Source organism: Sciurus vulgaris, assembly GCF_902686455.1.
Source record: "Sciurus vulgaris genome assembly, chromosome: 1".
NCBI lineage: Eukaryota > Metazoa > Chordata > Mammalia > Rodentia > Sciuridae > Sciurus > Sciurus vulgaris.
In genome coordinates this window covers 82,587,308-82,603,435 of record NC_136461.1, presented here as the reverse complement: position 1 = coordinate 82,603,435, position 16,128 = coordinate 82,587,308, and the positions used below count along the sequence as shown (strand labels likewise).

Sequence of the window (16,128 nt, the reverse complement as noted above, 5' to 3'; positions counted from 1 at the left end):
TGGAGTATATTAGGTTTTATTTAATAAAAAGTTAGAACCTGTAACTTTACTAATAAACCTGCTTTCTCTACTTTTCTACCTATAATATGGAAAGCGATCACTGTGCCCCTTCTAAATTTACCAGGCCTCAATAGAAGTGATAAACAAGAATCTCAACTTCAGCTACCCAGGTAAGAGAAGTGACTGGCCAGTCTTCATTCAACTAAGAGGGTGAGTTGGAGAATATAAGCTTAGCTATTGGAGCTCCCCCAGCCCCTGGGGGTGTAAAGTAGGGATTCCATTTCTTTATAGAGGTTCATCTATGTTACTGACCCATGTTTATGTATGAGACCAGCCATTCCTAAAGGCATGTATGTATCATCTCAGAAATGAATAATTTATAACATGTAAAAGCCCAGCAATGCATTAAGCAGATTAGTGAGAAGCGAAGCCCAGAAATTGGAAAGGAAACCAATTTCTCTCTCTCTCTCTCTCTCTCTTAAAAGGTCTCCTTTGAATGTGATGGTAGAATAGCTAGCTAGGGGGTGACCTTGTCCTTTCACACAAATCTTCCAAAGCTGCTGTTTTATCAGAGAGGATGACAGTCACAAATAGGGAAGAAAAGCTTTTTAGCCAGGAATATCCAAAGAGGCTTACACAGTATGACCAGCAACATTAGCTAGCACTTGCTCTACTCTGTAAAGGGAAAGCAGCAGACCACAAGAGACTGAACTGTTTCTGCCTCCATTTCCAACAGACTCATGTTCAACTTTCACTCATACACATATACACAAAACTGGGAAAATTTTATTAATCCTTTTTAAAAAAATTTAATATAAAATTATAGCAAAAAAAAAGGAACCTGAACTTGAGTACAGCTGAAATAATCCACAGGTGGCGGCAGTGGTGGGAGAAGAGACTTAATTTAGTTGATTTTCTATGGTTGTTGGTTGTTCGCAGTCTCACAGTGATGGAAGTTGCACATTTTTTCGAAGGGACCAACAAGTTACTGGAGGTTTGGTTCTCCCAGCAGCAACACGACACAAACCAAGGGTCTGGAGATCTTTGCGCTATCCCAAGATCTGAATACTTTTGAAGGATGTGCAATGTTCAAGCATAAGTGTGACAAAGACTGACAAGCAGGAAGTTTACACACTCAGTGAGAGTAGCATGTTTGTCTCCAAGAGATGTTGTATTTTGAAGACCTGTGGTACCACCCTCTTGCTGAAAGCGCTGGTTCCCCTATTGAAGCTTTCTAGGGATTACAGTGGGTTTGACTCAATTCAAAGCTTCTTTTATTCTTGTAAGAATTTCATGAAACTGTCTCATCAAGGATACCCACATCAGAATTTCCAGGAAGAAATAGGTGCAGTTTTCCCAAAGGGAGCAGCACATTGTATGGGACATATGAATTCTGACTATTTGTACTTGTATAATCTGGATTTCCTAAGGAGTCAGATAATACATCAGTCAGATCAAATCCTGGAAATTTTGATGAGTGGGCTTGACCCAGCAGTAATGGACCAGTTCTACATGAAAGATGTGTTACCGCAAAGGATGTCACACGTGAAAGTGGAATTTGTGACCTGACACCAGGTTCTGTCATTGACACCATACTGTTCAATCATTGCAGATATTCAATGAATGGAAAGAAATTCGATGGAACTTACTGGGCTATTCACATCACTCCAGAACCATAATTTTTTTATGTTACTTTAGAAGCAAACTTAAGTCAGACCTCTTAGGATGTCCTGATCAAGAAAGTTATAGAAGTCTTCAAGTCAGGAAAATTTGTGACCACCTTGTTTGTTAATTAGAGTTCTAAATGCCACACAGTGCTTTCTTCACCCCAGAAGATTGAAGGTTTTATATGTTCAATGATTAGAGCTTTGTTTTTACCAGTGTTGCCAAGAAGCAGCAACAACAGCAGAGGTGATTTAAGGAAAATGAAGAAAAAATGCAAAAAGAGAACACACATAGAAGGTGGTGGCTGCTTTCTAGATGTTGATACTGGGGCCACGCTTTCCATAACCACCACCGTGGAGTTGCAGAAAGTCCTAGGTATAATGATAGGGTAATCATTTTGAAGTGTATGGATCATTATATCAAGGAGTTGGATAGCTTGCATGAATTCTCTCTTCTGTGTTTAGGTGTTCTATGTCACTCTTGTGAAATTGAAGTGCATGTAGAAAAAACTTTCACTATATGAAACTTTACAACACTTGTGAAAACAATTCAATTTGGTTTATGCACAGTGTAATATTTCTGCAGATATCAGGTAAAATTCCCCACAGACAAGGCTTTTGTCCTCAGTAAGTGTTGGGCTCAGTCTAACCATCAGGGACTATTCTATTAAATGGCTACCAGAATTTACATCCAGTTGCCTCCACTTTCTAGAACATATTCTCTACTAATGTTATTGAAACCAGTCTCTACCAGACGTTTTTTTGCAACAGCAATTAAATTTTTCTTTCACAGCACAAGTCCTTAAGAAAAAGATTCCAATTACACATTGTTTATGTTACTATTTTAATAATTGTTTCTGCACTTGTAGTCCTTTGATTTCTTCCCTCAACATAGTGTCTTCCCCTCCAACCCCACAAATGAAGTGATGCACTTACATTGTGGGTTTATATACTAATCTTATGCCCCAGGTGGGGAAATGAATGGGGAAAGGCTCTGGGCTTAATTTTCTTTTAAGGGCATATTAATTTGGCCTCCTTTTTTTGGCATGGGCTTTTTTGGAAGACAAAATTAAATGTCTCCCACAAAAGAATTTTAAGCATCTCCAATGTTGAATGGCAGGGAGGAGGCATAGAGTTATAGATTGAGATTAGGATATACTGACTGAACTGTACATTGTATGCTATGCTGTACTCTGTAATAAATGAGATTAGCTTCTAATGGAGTACCATGCCTTTACTAACTTGCTAAGTAGTGATATAGAAGGATTTTCATTACTAAGTAGAAAAGTAGGGAGATTTAGCATATAGGTAGTCCTGGATTCATTAAGTCCTCTCATCTTGGATCATCCACCTTTTTTTTTTTTTTTTTTTTTTTTGTGGTACTGGGAATTTGAACCCAGGGCCTTGTGCTTGCGAAGGCAAGCACTCTACCAACTGAGCTATATCCTCAGCCCTGGATCATCCACCTTAATTTTTACTTTTAGTAGCCATTGCCACTAATTTCCTTTAATAGTATATTGTAAACTTTGGTTCAAAGCAGAATCAGTGGTTTTACATCTTAAGACTTAGAAGTTCTGCGATTAAGTGACACGTGAGTGTTCTGACTTTATCTGTTCCTATGTCACCTTCCTTCCACCACGGCAGTCACAGGATCAAACGAGTGACGGCCAGAATGAAAACTGTTCAGGTTATTCAGATAGTATCATGTGGTAGAATGTGTGGATAGATTAAAAAAAAATTCTAAAAATATTCAGTGGGAAATGACTAGTAATATAGGTTTTTAAGAGTTGTGATCTTTTAGCTGTATTTGCAAATACTGTGGTATTTAAGCAGCTGAGAGAACAGCAAAATTGACTACATTTTGTATTTCTTAAACTCACAATATTCTCTTGATAATTTCTGATTTGATGCAATTATGTTTTATTCTTTCTGTAATTACAAACAAAACATGTTTTTTAGTGTTCCTAAACATAAAATCTACTTAGTTTGAAATCAAGTTGTTGGACAGTGTTTTGACTTCTATCTCAAGCATGCTGTTGATTGAATGTTTCATTGAGAAAGCTTTCAATCAACTTGATCTCTTTGATTCTACAATGAGCGCAGCACCTATTGTTTTGACTTGCTCTGTTGTGAGGACCTATACTCAAGATAGATTTTATTTTGGAGCAGTATCCCAGTAGATTGGTAACATTTGTTGGCTTGAGGTATGATTTTTATTTTATTAAAAAAAAATCTTTTCCCTTTCCCCTCATAGACGTCCAATGTTGAAAACTTGCACAAATTTGTGTGGCATACGCCTAGAAAAATGAAAACCATAGATTGAATTGAATCCATCCTAGTGTGATACAAAAGGGAACACTTTGGTGCCACAATTTCTCTCTTCATTGGTGTTGGACTTAAATCAGTTGAAATGTATTTCTGTATCACAATTTAAGCTTAAATAAAAGTTTGCTTACTTAATTGTCTAGTGATGTTCGGAAAGTTTTCTGTTGATTGTTTTATGTCTACTTAACCAAATACTATGGACCTTTATAGTTTATGCTTTTAAATCATGTGGTGTAGGGGATTTCATTTATGGTTGTTTCTATTAAACTAGAATAGATTTCTAAGCTTGATCATTTTTTCATGCAGGTATATTTTGTCATGTTTTGTTTTGTGTTTATTTTGTGATGATACTGGGGATCAAACCCAGGGCCTCTTAACATGCTAGGCACACACTCTACCACTGAGCTGTATCCTCAACCTCTCTTATTTTCTTGAATTGACAGAATTTCATTTCTAGTTTCCTGTCTATAATAAGTTGAAAATAATTTTATGAAAATATATATATTCTGATCTTTCTCTGAATAAACTTAAATTAGAAAAGACTTAGCAAATTTTTCATCAAGAACAAAACAAAAAACCAGGTTTGGTAGAGTCCACTGATAGACCTATCAGAAAGGCTGAGTCAGGAGGCTTGCTTGAACCCAGAAGTCCCGGGCCGGCCTATAGAAAATAGCTTGACCCTGTCTGATAGATAATCTTAGAAAAGCAACATTTGTGTGCAGTACCTATTGAACCAGGTAAGTGAATTTTTACATTCAACAATGAGCAGTCATTGTTTTTAAAAAGAGGTTCCTGTGTTTCCATCATAAGCACATAGGTGATAATATTCTTCCAGACAAATTAACTGCCAGCAATTACTTCAACTCCTGACTCCACACCCTTCAAACTTGCCATTCTCATACACCTTTGTCTTGCTGTTGCAATGGAAGACACTGCTTCTCATTTGGATTCCATTCCTTCCTGCCTTCAAAGACTGTTGATGAATTCTTTCTTCATATTTCTGTCTCTGACATTGAGTTGCAAGTTCTGCAGATATTCCGTTGATCACTGTTAAAACATTTCCATCAGTTTGTTTTACTTCCCCAGTGCCCACCCTCCCTGCCTTCACTTCATCTCAGGTCTCTGTGTGAATCTTTGATTGATGTCCAATTATTTCAAAACAACTCATCAGGCGTGGTAGCACACACGTGTAATGCCAACAATGAGTCTGGGAGGCTGAGGCAGGAGAATCACAAGTTGGAGGCTGCCCTCAGTAAATTTACAATACCCTGTCTCATTAAACTTCCCTTTGTCTAATCATTATTAAGGCAATAGGCAATACATCTTTTATACCCCAAAATGGAGATGTAAAAACAAACTGTCCAAAATTCCACTGCTGACATATAATGGATGTAGGAAAAAGCTGAAAGAATATACAAATATTAGGGAAAAAAAAAAAAAAAAAAAACAGAACCATGTGTTGCGGAACACACTTTTAATCCCAATGACTTGGGCGGTTGAGGCAGGAGGATCATAAATTCAAAGTCAACCTTGGCAATCTAATGAGACTCTGCCTCAAAAAGTAAAAGGACTGGGGATATAGTTCAGTGGTAAAGTGCTCCTGGGTTCAATTCTGTTTGTGGGGGAATGGGGTGGAAACTGAACTCAAACCAACAAATGTTTATCTGTTTCTTGGAGGATACTGAAAACCTTTGAATATGCTGAACTTGTCGCAAAGTCAAGGCTAGAGGCCTGCGACTTCTAGGAGGCAAGAAAACTATTAAAGAGACTTGTCAATGGATGTCTAGTACCCTGTTGGATATTTAGACTCAGGAGCCAAAAGAATAAGTTGAGATTTATAACATCTTTTGTGGAGGTTTATTTTTATTTTTATTTATTTATTTATTTTTACTGGCAGTAGGATTTGAATCAGGGACATTTTACCTCTAAGCTACATTCTAGACCTTTTTATTTCTTATTTTGAGACATGGTCTCACTAGGTAATCCTGGCTAGCCTTGAATTTGTTAATGTGGGGTCTTTAAACATACATAGTAAACAGAACAACAATGAACCATTATATGCCAACTTTAACAACTCAACATTCTCCGTCATATCCATCTACTCAGTACATGCCCTTGGTAGATAAAATTTGTTTAAACTGAAATAAAAATCATGGCTATAATTTTGGTCAAAGGATATGCCTTTTAGCTCATATCCTCTCCGGACAAAAGGATCTCCTGTAGTCCTTTCCTAGGCAATTAAACAATGTTAATCCCTTTTCCACTCCACCCCTAATTAACCACTTCCAATTTCGACATCATAGACTAATGTTGCCTTTTCGAATTTTTCTTGGTACTTTGTATAATGCTTTAAACTCAGCAAAAAATTGATGTTCCAACCACTCAACTGTGGAGTAATAAATCCTCCATTGTATGAATACATCCATGATTTGTTTCTTCTCCTTTACTGGATATTATTGGTTTCCAGCCAATATGAGTAAAGCCGCTGTGAACATTACCACAAGTATTTTTTTGTGGTTCTGTGTGGGCAGTGATATCTCAGTGTGATTTTAATCTTCATTCCTCTGACCAATGAACATTCTCTTGTGTTTATTGGTTATTGCTATGTCTTTGAATTTAAGTGTTACACATTTTAAAAATACGGTTGGCTGTGTTTGTTACTCAGTTATAGGCATTCTTGTATTTTGGATATAAGCTGCTTGTCAGTTATTCTGCAAATATTTTTCCATTGTGTCTTGAAGTTGTTTCTTATAGTGTCTTGATGGGAAGTTATTTTCAAAAGTCTTTTTTTTTTTTTTTTTTTGTGGTGCTGGGGATCGAACCCAGGGCCTCATGCTTGCAAGGCAAGCACTCTACCAACTGAGCTATATCCCCAACCCTTTAATAGTCTTAATTTATCAATTTTATAAATGAACTTTTTCTGTCTAAATAAATTTGCCAACCCCCCAAAGAAAAAGTGTCCAAAGAGCTGCATTCTGCAAGACCCTCAAATCATAAATAATAATGTGTTTATATAAGATCTGTTGGACAGATAGGACAGAGTTTTAGATGAAAGGAAGGTGTCTTAGTCAATTCAGGCCACTTCAATAAAGTGATACCACTGGTTATCGGTGACAAGTTTTGCTTCCTCAAATGTTGAGGTTTGAACATTAGAGAAGCACACCAAGGCAAGTATATAAAGCAGGTTTTGTTTAAAGGTAGTAACACAGGCAGAAGGGGGCCATGGCTGGCATTCTGAAGTAAGAAGCGCCCTCCCCGCCCCCCACTTTTAAATATTTTTTTTAGATGTTGATAGACCTTTACTTTATTCATTTATTTATATGTGGTGCTGAGAATTGAACCCAGGGCCTCACACATGCCAGGCAAGTGCTCTACTACTGAGCCACAGCCCCAGTCTGCCCTGCCCCTTTTATAGACTTTTCCTTTCTTTGCTCTCCTGCTCTCTCCCCACTTACGTCTCTCCTTCCTGCCTACCTGACTAGGCCCAGGAGATACCAGCGGGATGGTCAAAAGGAGAAGCAGGTGGGCAGGGGAAGGGATCAGATAGAGTGATCCAGGCAAGAAGCAACCCAGGGGGCATTAACAACTCCCTGTCTTCAACCTTTTGGGAGGGGTAGTATAGGCAGGTAATCTTGGTAATCAAAGAGCTCTGGAGACATTGACATTGCAGTCTTCCAAGGGCAGTCTCCAACTTCCCGGATACAAACCAGTCTCCATTTTCTCAATCTGACCTGATCATCTATCTGCACTAACTGCCTGTCTTTAATTCTGGCTTCAAAAGTAGCCTAGATTGGGTGGCTTATAGACAACAGAACGTCATTTTCACAGTTCTGGAGGCTGGAAGTCTGAGACTTGGGTGCCACATCGCTGGTTCTGAGGGCTGTTTTCCTTGCCCACGGACTGCATATTTCTTATATCCTCACTTAGCAAAAAGAGAGCAAGCTACTCTCTTACTTCTTGTAAGGGTACTAATCTCATTTGTAAGCATTCCATCCTCATGATGTAATCACTTCCCAAAGACCCACATTGGGGATTCGATTTCAACATGAATTTGAGGAGAATTCACACATTCAATTCATAACATTCTGCCATGGATGCCCCTCCCTCATGTTCTTCTCATATGCAAAACGGACATTCCAGCCCAAGAGCCCCAAAATTCTTAACTAATTTCCAGTACCAAAGACTCATCTAAATATCACCTAAATCAGATACAGTGAGACTCAAGGTACAATTCAACCTGAGGCAAAACACCTCACTGTCTCTGAATCTGTAAAAACAAATAAGTTGTGTGATTTAAATAAAATCGTGGGATGGGCACAGGGTAGTACTTCCCTTTCCAAAAGGGAAGAAATAGGGAAGAAGATCCTAAGCAAGTCCAAAACCTAGCAAGGCAAACTCCAAGCATTCTTATAGCTCTAGAATAATCCTCCTGGGCTCCATGCTTTGCCCTCCATACTGCACCGGGGTAGCAGTCTGCCTTTGGGGCCCACTGCGGTGGCAGTCCCTCTTTCCAGACCCACTGGGTTGCAGTCCCTACCATGTAGCTCTGCAAAGCACAGGTTCTGTCCTGAGGGTTTTACCAAGCAGGGATTGAGCCCTCACAGCTTTGAGATTATCTGGCCTTTTGAAAGTAAGCAACGGCCCCTCACTTTGACACTGGGGAAGCAGCCCTGATAATCTCTAAATTGCCTTCAGAGTCATTATTCTCTTATTCTATAGATAGTGTACTTTTGACTCCAAATAGCTCTGTGGTCCTATTCTATAAATTATACACAGACCAGGAGATGTGGTGCATACCTGTAATCCTAGCAGCCTGGCAGGTGAGCTCAAAGTCAGCCTCACAACTTAGCAACATTGTCTCTAAATAAAACATTAAAAAGGGTTGGGGATGTGTTTCAGTGGTTGAGTATCCCTGAGTTCAGTCACAGGTACCAAAAAAATAAATAAAAAATAAAATACGCACAGTCCGCAATCTTGCTTTATTCCTTACCTCTCTTTTCCTCTCAGCTCAAACTAGTGGTTGGTATTCTGCTCAGGAGATGATTAAATCAATGGTTTATCCCTATGTTGATCCCCTTACTGAATGGTTGCTTGGCCACACCCTAAGTGAACTCTTCAGAACATACTTTCTCATTTTTACAATATGGATAGGTTGAGAATTTTCTCTATCTTTTAAGTGCTAGTTCCTTTTGCTTAATAATTCTGTCTTCAAGTAATTTCTTCCTTCTCATATACTATTAATAGTTAGGAGGACCCAAGTCACTTTTTCAACACTTCGCTTGGAAATCCTCTCAGCTAAATATCCAATTTCACCACTCACAAGTTTTATCTTCTACAAAACACTAGAACATAAACACAATTCAGACAAGTTCTCTGTGATTTCATGACAAGGATTGTCTTTTCTTCATTCCTAATAACATGTTCCTCAATTCTACCTGAGACCTGATCAGAATGGCCTTTACCATTTGTGGATTAGTCATTTTCATGCCTGACACAAACAACTTAAAGGAGAAAAGATTTATTTTGACTCACAGCTTCAGAAGTTTGAGTCCGTGGCCAGCTGGCCCTATTGCTCTGGGACTGAGGTGAGGCAGAACATCATGGCAGAAGGTCATGGCAGAGGAAAGCTGCTCAGCTCATGCAGTCAGAAAACAGAGAGAGAGAGAGAGAGAGAGAGAGAGAGAGAGAGAGAGAGAGAGAGAGAAGTGTGGGGAGAGGAGTCAAAGAGAAGATAAACCCTTCCAGGGGATGCCCCCAGTGACCTACATCCTCCATCTAGGTCCCAGTTCTCAATAGTCCATTCAACCATCAATGGATTAATACACTGATGAGGTCAGAGCCCTCATGATCCATTCACTTCCCCATCTCTGAAAAGATTTTGGGAACATTCCAGATTCAAACCATAAAAATTCATATTTCTACCAACATTCTCTACTTGATCATATTTCTCTGAGAAGACAGAATCTTTCTTTATAGCTTTCTTCTTTCCTTTCTGAGCCCTCATCAAAACTGACTTTTTCTTTCTTTCTTTCTTCTTCACAGTACTGGAGATTGAACCCAGGTCCTTACGCATTGATTGATATATGCAGTTCTTTTTATTTTGAGACCATCTCACTAAATTGCCCAGATTGACCTTGAACTTGTGATCCTCCTGCCTCACTGGGTTTACAGGCATGTGCCACCATGACAACTCAGAATTGACTTTAAAATTTCTTCATGACTATCTCAGTTTATGAGACAATCTATTCAAGCCTTGACCCATTACCTAATTCCAAAACTGCTTCCACGTTTTTTTATTCTTTTTATTGGAGGGCAAATTGTACCGGGGATTGAGGATTGAACCCAGGGCCACATCCCCAGCTCTTTTTATTTTTTATTTTGAGCAGGGTTTCACTAAGTTGTCCAGGCTGTCCTAGAACTTGGGATCCTCCTGCCTCAGCCTCCAGAATTGCTGGGATTACAGGCATGCACTGCTTCCACATTTTTAGGTAGTTATCATAGCATCCCCCCACTTCTTGATGCTAATTTTTGTCTTAGCATATGCTTCTGCAGCAAAATCCATAGACTGAGAGGCTAATACAACAAACATTTATTTTTTTCTACTTCTGGAGGATGAGAAGTCCAGGATCGATTTGTTTCTCCTAGTTCTGGAGGTGGAGAAATCCAAGACAAAGGAGCCAGCAAATCCAGTGCCTGGCGAGAGTTCTTGTCCTGTTTGCAGACTACCAATTTCTAGTGTCCTCACAAGGCATGAAAATAGCAAGCTAACTCTTGCCTCTTCTTTTAAGGGCATTAATCCTACACATGAGGACTCTACCCTCACAACCTCATCACTTCCCAACAACCCCAACTAATACCATCATCTTCTAGATTGGATTTCAACATGAATTTTGGGGGGGACACCAAACATGGGGTCTACAACAGGAAGAATGTAGATTGAAGATCAGACTTTGAGATAAGATAATGGTGAGGTAATCCTCAGTAAAAACTAAATAAATAAATACAACAGTTGTGAAAAATGATTTTCTTAATGAAAGAAGGGAATTTTTTGTGTTCATCATTATCTCCCTTCTCTCATTCTCCCTTGAAATAAGCAACAAACAGTAGAGTTAGGTGAATGGACTTTGGAGCCTCCTGAGTAACTTGTGCAGTAACACTTTCAGGGCCACAGTTTGTTCATTTTCATCTATACAAGGGATATAATATACTACACACCTCACAGGATGATATTAAAATTAAGGAAAGTAATACAGAAAGAGCTCAAACAGTGCTTGGTGCAGAATAAATGCCATGTATATTAACTATCATTATTAATTATACCCTTAATATTAATTATTATTACTCTGTCATGAAAAAGCAAATGTTTATTGAGCCTTTGCTTAGTGCCAGGAAAAAAAGGACCAATTAAGTTGCTCAATCTCACAGCTACTAATTGGTAGAGCTACTGAATACAAAATCAACATACAAAAATCAATAGCTTTCCTATACATCAATAATGAATTTGCTGAAAAATAAATCAGGGAAACAATTCCATTCACAATATCCTCAAAAAAAAAAAAAAAAAAAAAAAAGCCCCAAAACCCAAGAAATAAATCTAACCAAGGAGGTAAAAGACCTCTACAATTAAAATTATAGAACTTTGAGGAAAGAAATTGGAGAAGACACTAGAAGATGAAAAGACCTTCCATATTCATGAATAGGCAGAATTAATAGTGTTAAAATGGCATATCAAAAAAAAAAAATCTACAGATTCAGTACAATCCCCATCAAAATACCAATGATCTATTTCACAGAACAAAACAGTCCTAAAATTCATTTGGAAGAATAAAAGATCTAGAATAGCCAAAGCAAATTCTAAGCCCAAAAAGCAATGCTGGAAGTTTCAGAATACCTGACTTCAAATGATACTGCAGAGTTATAGTAACAAAAACTACACGGTGCTGACACAAGAGCAAACACATAGACCAGCAGAAATGAGCAGAAGACACAGACAAACCACACAGATATATCTGATCCTTGATGAAGGTGCCAAAAGCATACATTGGAAAAAAGGCAGCCTTTTTTAATAAATGGTGCTAGGAAAAATGGTTATCCATATGTAGAAGAATACAACTAGATCCTTATCTCTCACCCTGTACAAAAGGCAAATAAAATGAATCAACAACCTGGAAATTGGACCTGAACCTTTGTAACTGTTATGAAATAATGTACAGTCAACTCTCCAACACAGTTACAGGAACAACTTTCTCAATTGGACTCCTAAAACTCAGCAAATAATACCAAGAATTAATAAATGAGATAACATCAAATTAAAAAGCTTTTGTACAGCATATAAAACAATTAAGAATGTGAAAAGAGGACTTACAGACTGGATGTCTTTGCTAGCTACGCTTGTGACAGAGGATTAATATTAATATCAAGAATATATAAAGAACTCAAACTTATCACCAAAAAAATCAAATAACCCAATCAATAAAATGGGCAAATAAACAGACAATAGAAGAATACAAATAGCCAACAAATAAATGAGAAATATTTAACATCTTTAGAAATTAGGAAAATGAGAAGGAAAATTGCTCTGAGGTTTCATCTCACTCCAGTCAGAATGGCAGCCATCCAAAGAACAAGTAACAGTGAAAGCTGGAGAGGGTGTGAGGAAAAGGAAACACTTTTACACTGTTGGTGGGATTGTAAATTAGTACAGGCACTACAGAAATCAGGATGGAGGTTCCTCAAAAGACTAGAAACGAAAACATCATATGACCCAGCTGCACCACTCCTCAGTATTTATCCCAAGAATTAAAATCTGCATGCTATAGTGATTGATACATGCATACCCATGTTTATAGCAGCATAATTTACAATAGCCAAATTATGGAACCAACCTAGGGGTCCATCAACAGATGAACAGATAAAGAAAACATGGTGTATATATGCAACGGAGTTTATTCAGTTATAAAGAAAAATTAAAATGTGTCATTTGCTGGTTAATGGAACTGGAGAACATCACGCTGAGTAAAATAAGCCAAATTCAGCAAATCAAGGATTATATGTTTTCTCTCATCTGGGGAAGCTAGAGGGGAAACATGAAAAAGAACAACAACCAAAAGATGTTTTTGGGGAAATCTCATGAAAACAGAAGGAGACCAGCAGAGTGGAGGGAGGCAACCAGGGGGAGAGAGGAGGGAAGAGAGAGGGGAATTGCGATGAAATTCACCAAATTATATTGTTATATTGTGTGCATGTTCAAATAATGTAACAATGAATTCCAATGTTGTGTGTATTTGTAGTGTAAAAAGACTAATAGAAAAAAAAAGAATAGTTGAAAAAAATTTAAAAATTTGGTGGTGCTAGGTTTCGACCAAGTGCATCTGACTCCAAAAAAATGGATCCTGTGGAGAATTCTTGTCCCTTCACCACATACTCCCCCTTTTTTTCTTTCCTTTCTTTTAATATAGTCATCACAAATATGAAATAATTAGTGTGTAAGTTTAAGGGGTATACAGTGTCAGTGAAAAGACTGATGAGGCTATTATATTGCACTAACTTCAATAATAGAGGTTAAAAATAAAATACATGAGAAGCCAGAATTGGGTATTTTACCAAACTGGGTGGATGGGCCACAAGGATGCCTTCGTGGAGACTTTGGCTGGTGAGGTCAATGAGGTCAATGAGGTCGGTGAGAGAAAGCAAGTGAAAAAGGAAAGGACCATATGGAAAAAGGCTTTCTGGACACAAATGTTTTACTAAATAGCTAAAGGCAAGTCTTCAACTAAGACACAGTATGAAAATGGAAAAGGAAGGCTCAGAGAGTCTTTCTTCCCATCCTAGCTGCCAGTGAGATGTTCTATTTTTAGACTCCAAAATATCAGAGTTCATCCTAGAAACACAGGTGAGTCCTACACTGGAAGGACAGATGGGTTGTGCTGATATCCTCGGGCACATGTGGTTTTTGTTTAAATTGAAGAAGTGAAAACAAACATCTTGACTTTTTATAAATTGGTTCAAATAATTAAACCCAAGTAAGGAAGCTATGATTTTCAAGGCATAGATTTTGCCTCTCCTGCTCAGAGTTTAGGACAGAACCTGACCTGCAGTAGACACTCAACAGTTATTTGTGGAGTGACTGAATGAATTGGACGAAAATATGCATATATTTTAAGAGCACTGTTTGTCAAGTTTTGCTCATCCTTTGTGGGTTGATGCTGACTGGAACAGTGTTTTTGGCCTACATCTGAAGAAGCCAACAAGTTATTAAATTTTATATTAACCAATCTCTTGGGTGGTTGTGTAGATGATGCAATAATCCTCAAGAGGATTCAAGTCTACTGCAACTATAACTCAAAAATAATATGTGGGTAAAAATAATAAGTCTGCTTGTGTTAGCTTTCATCACTGTGATAAAGTACCTGAGATAATCAACTTAAAAGGAGAAGAGTGGGCTGGAAATGTAGCTGAGTGACGGAGCATTTGCCCAGTATGTACAAGGCCCTAATTCATTCCCAGAACCTATAAATCAACAAGTAAATAAATAAATAAGGAAAGATTTGTTTTGGCTCACAAACTCAGAGGTTTCAGTCCATGATTTGTTGACCTATTGCTTTCACACCTCTAGTCAAACAGAGCATCATGGCAGGGAGCACCTGGTAGAGAAAAGGTACCCATCTCATGTGACTGGAAAGGGAAAAACAAAGAGGAAGGGACTGGGGTCTCAATATATTCTTCAAGGGCACACCCCCTGTGACCTAACTTCCTTATTCTAGGCCCCACCTTTTATCTTTATTTTTATTTATTTATTTTTTTTAAGAAACTGGTATTTATTTTCCGTAACCTTATTTCCATTTTGCTTAATAAGTTTCTGTAGAACAGCCTAAGACCACTCCGTGGTTGTTCCTACCCACTCAGTAGCCTGAGCAGTGGGAGCTGCAGACCAATCTTCAGTGGCCGGCTGGGCACTCCAGTCTTCAGTAGGGAACTGCTGGATAGGCACAGAGGGCACCTGCACACCTTCAGACCAGTCTGCAACCTCAGGTTGAGTAGCAGTGAACTCGGGAGCTAGAGCAGTCCATTCACCCTGAAATTCCTCCTTGGTCACAGCTTTTTCAGCGGCAGCCTGCTCTTCCTTTTCAATCTCTTCAGGATCTCTGTAAAAGTAGAGATCAGGCATGACCTCCCATGGGTGTTCACGGGAAATGGTGCCACGCATGCGCAGAACTTCTCGGGCCAGCATCCACCATATCAGACCCACAGAATGAGCTCCCTTATTGTTGCATGGAATGGCAATGTCCACATAGCGCAGAGGAGAGTCTGTGTTACACAGAGCAATGGTAGGCAGATTGACATAAGATGCTTCTGTAAGAGGCTGGTGGTCAGCCCTGGGATCAGTAACCACCAGAAGACGTGGCTCCCGGAAGGCTGCCTGGATCTGGTTAGTGAAGGTTCCAGGAGTGAAGCGGCCAGCAATAGGAGTGGCTCCAGTGGCAGCAGCAAACTTCAGCACAGCCCGCTGGCCAGTATTCCTAGAGGATATGACACTGACATTGGCAGGGTTTTCGATGGCAACAATGGCACGAGCTGCCAGCAGAAGCTTCTCCCAGGTTCTCTTCAGGTTTATGATGTATATGCCATCACTTTTCCTTTTGTAGATATACTGTTCCATCTGGAAATCAAGGTTGGTGCCACCTAAGTGGGTTCCTGCTGCAAGGAATTTGAGGACAACCTCTTCCTTCATTTGCAGGACATCAAGGGCTCTGGACATTGTGACAGTTTCCCTTTAAGTTACGATGGGAATCAAGAACAACGCCATATGGACCCCTCCCTGAGTAGCGCGGAAAGGCTAGGCCCCACCTTTTAAAGGGTCCACCACCTCCCAACAGCCTTTGGGGGACATTTCAGATTCAAACTATAGCCCTACTTGTACTTAGAACTCAGGAACCAGTAAGGAACAGACATAGAACGACCCCTATCCTATGGATTTAAGACAAAATGCAAAGATGGAAATAGCATGCATAAAAAAGGAGTGGTCATTACCAAGGCTAGTCATGTGGTAATGAATTTGCTTCTATGTGCTAAGAATACAGGAACAAATGGAGTGTAAGATAAATAATTGAGGGTTAGTTTTTATAAAGTAAGTGCAATT

General features: G+C 38.9%; 1 protein-coding gene and 1 pseudogene across 2 annotated transcripts; one reads left to right on the top strand and one right to left on the bottom strand.

The window, feature by feature from the left end:
• The first annotated feature begins 949 nt into the window (after positions 1-949).
• Positions 950-1,915, top strand: LOC306664860 (S-adenosylmethionine decarboxylase proenzyme-like; annotated as a pseudogene). Its single transcript has 2 exons — positions 950-1,059; positions 1,404-1,915. The product of its transcript is annotated as an S-adenosylmethionine decarboxylase proenzyme-like (transcript).
• Positions 1,916-14,844: 12,929 nt separating this feature from the next.
• Positions 14,845-15,762, bottom strand: LOC306656949 (small ribosomal subunit protein uS2-like). The gene has a single exon (XM_079132576.1). The coding sequence runs from the start codon at positions 15,745-15,747 to the stop codon at positions 14,860-14,862; it is 888 nt and encodes a 295-aa protein (XP_078988702.1). The 5' UTR covers positions 15,748-15,762; the 3' UTR covers positions 14,845-14,859.
• Between the last annotated feature and the right edge of the window lie 366 nt (positions 15,763-16,128).

Coding starts and splice junctions, on each gene's coding strand:
- LOC306656949 (XM_079132576.1), bottom strand. CDS start 15,747: ATGTCCAGAGCCCTTGATGTCCTGCAAATGAAGGAAGAGGTTGTCCTC.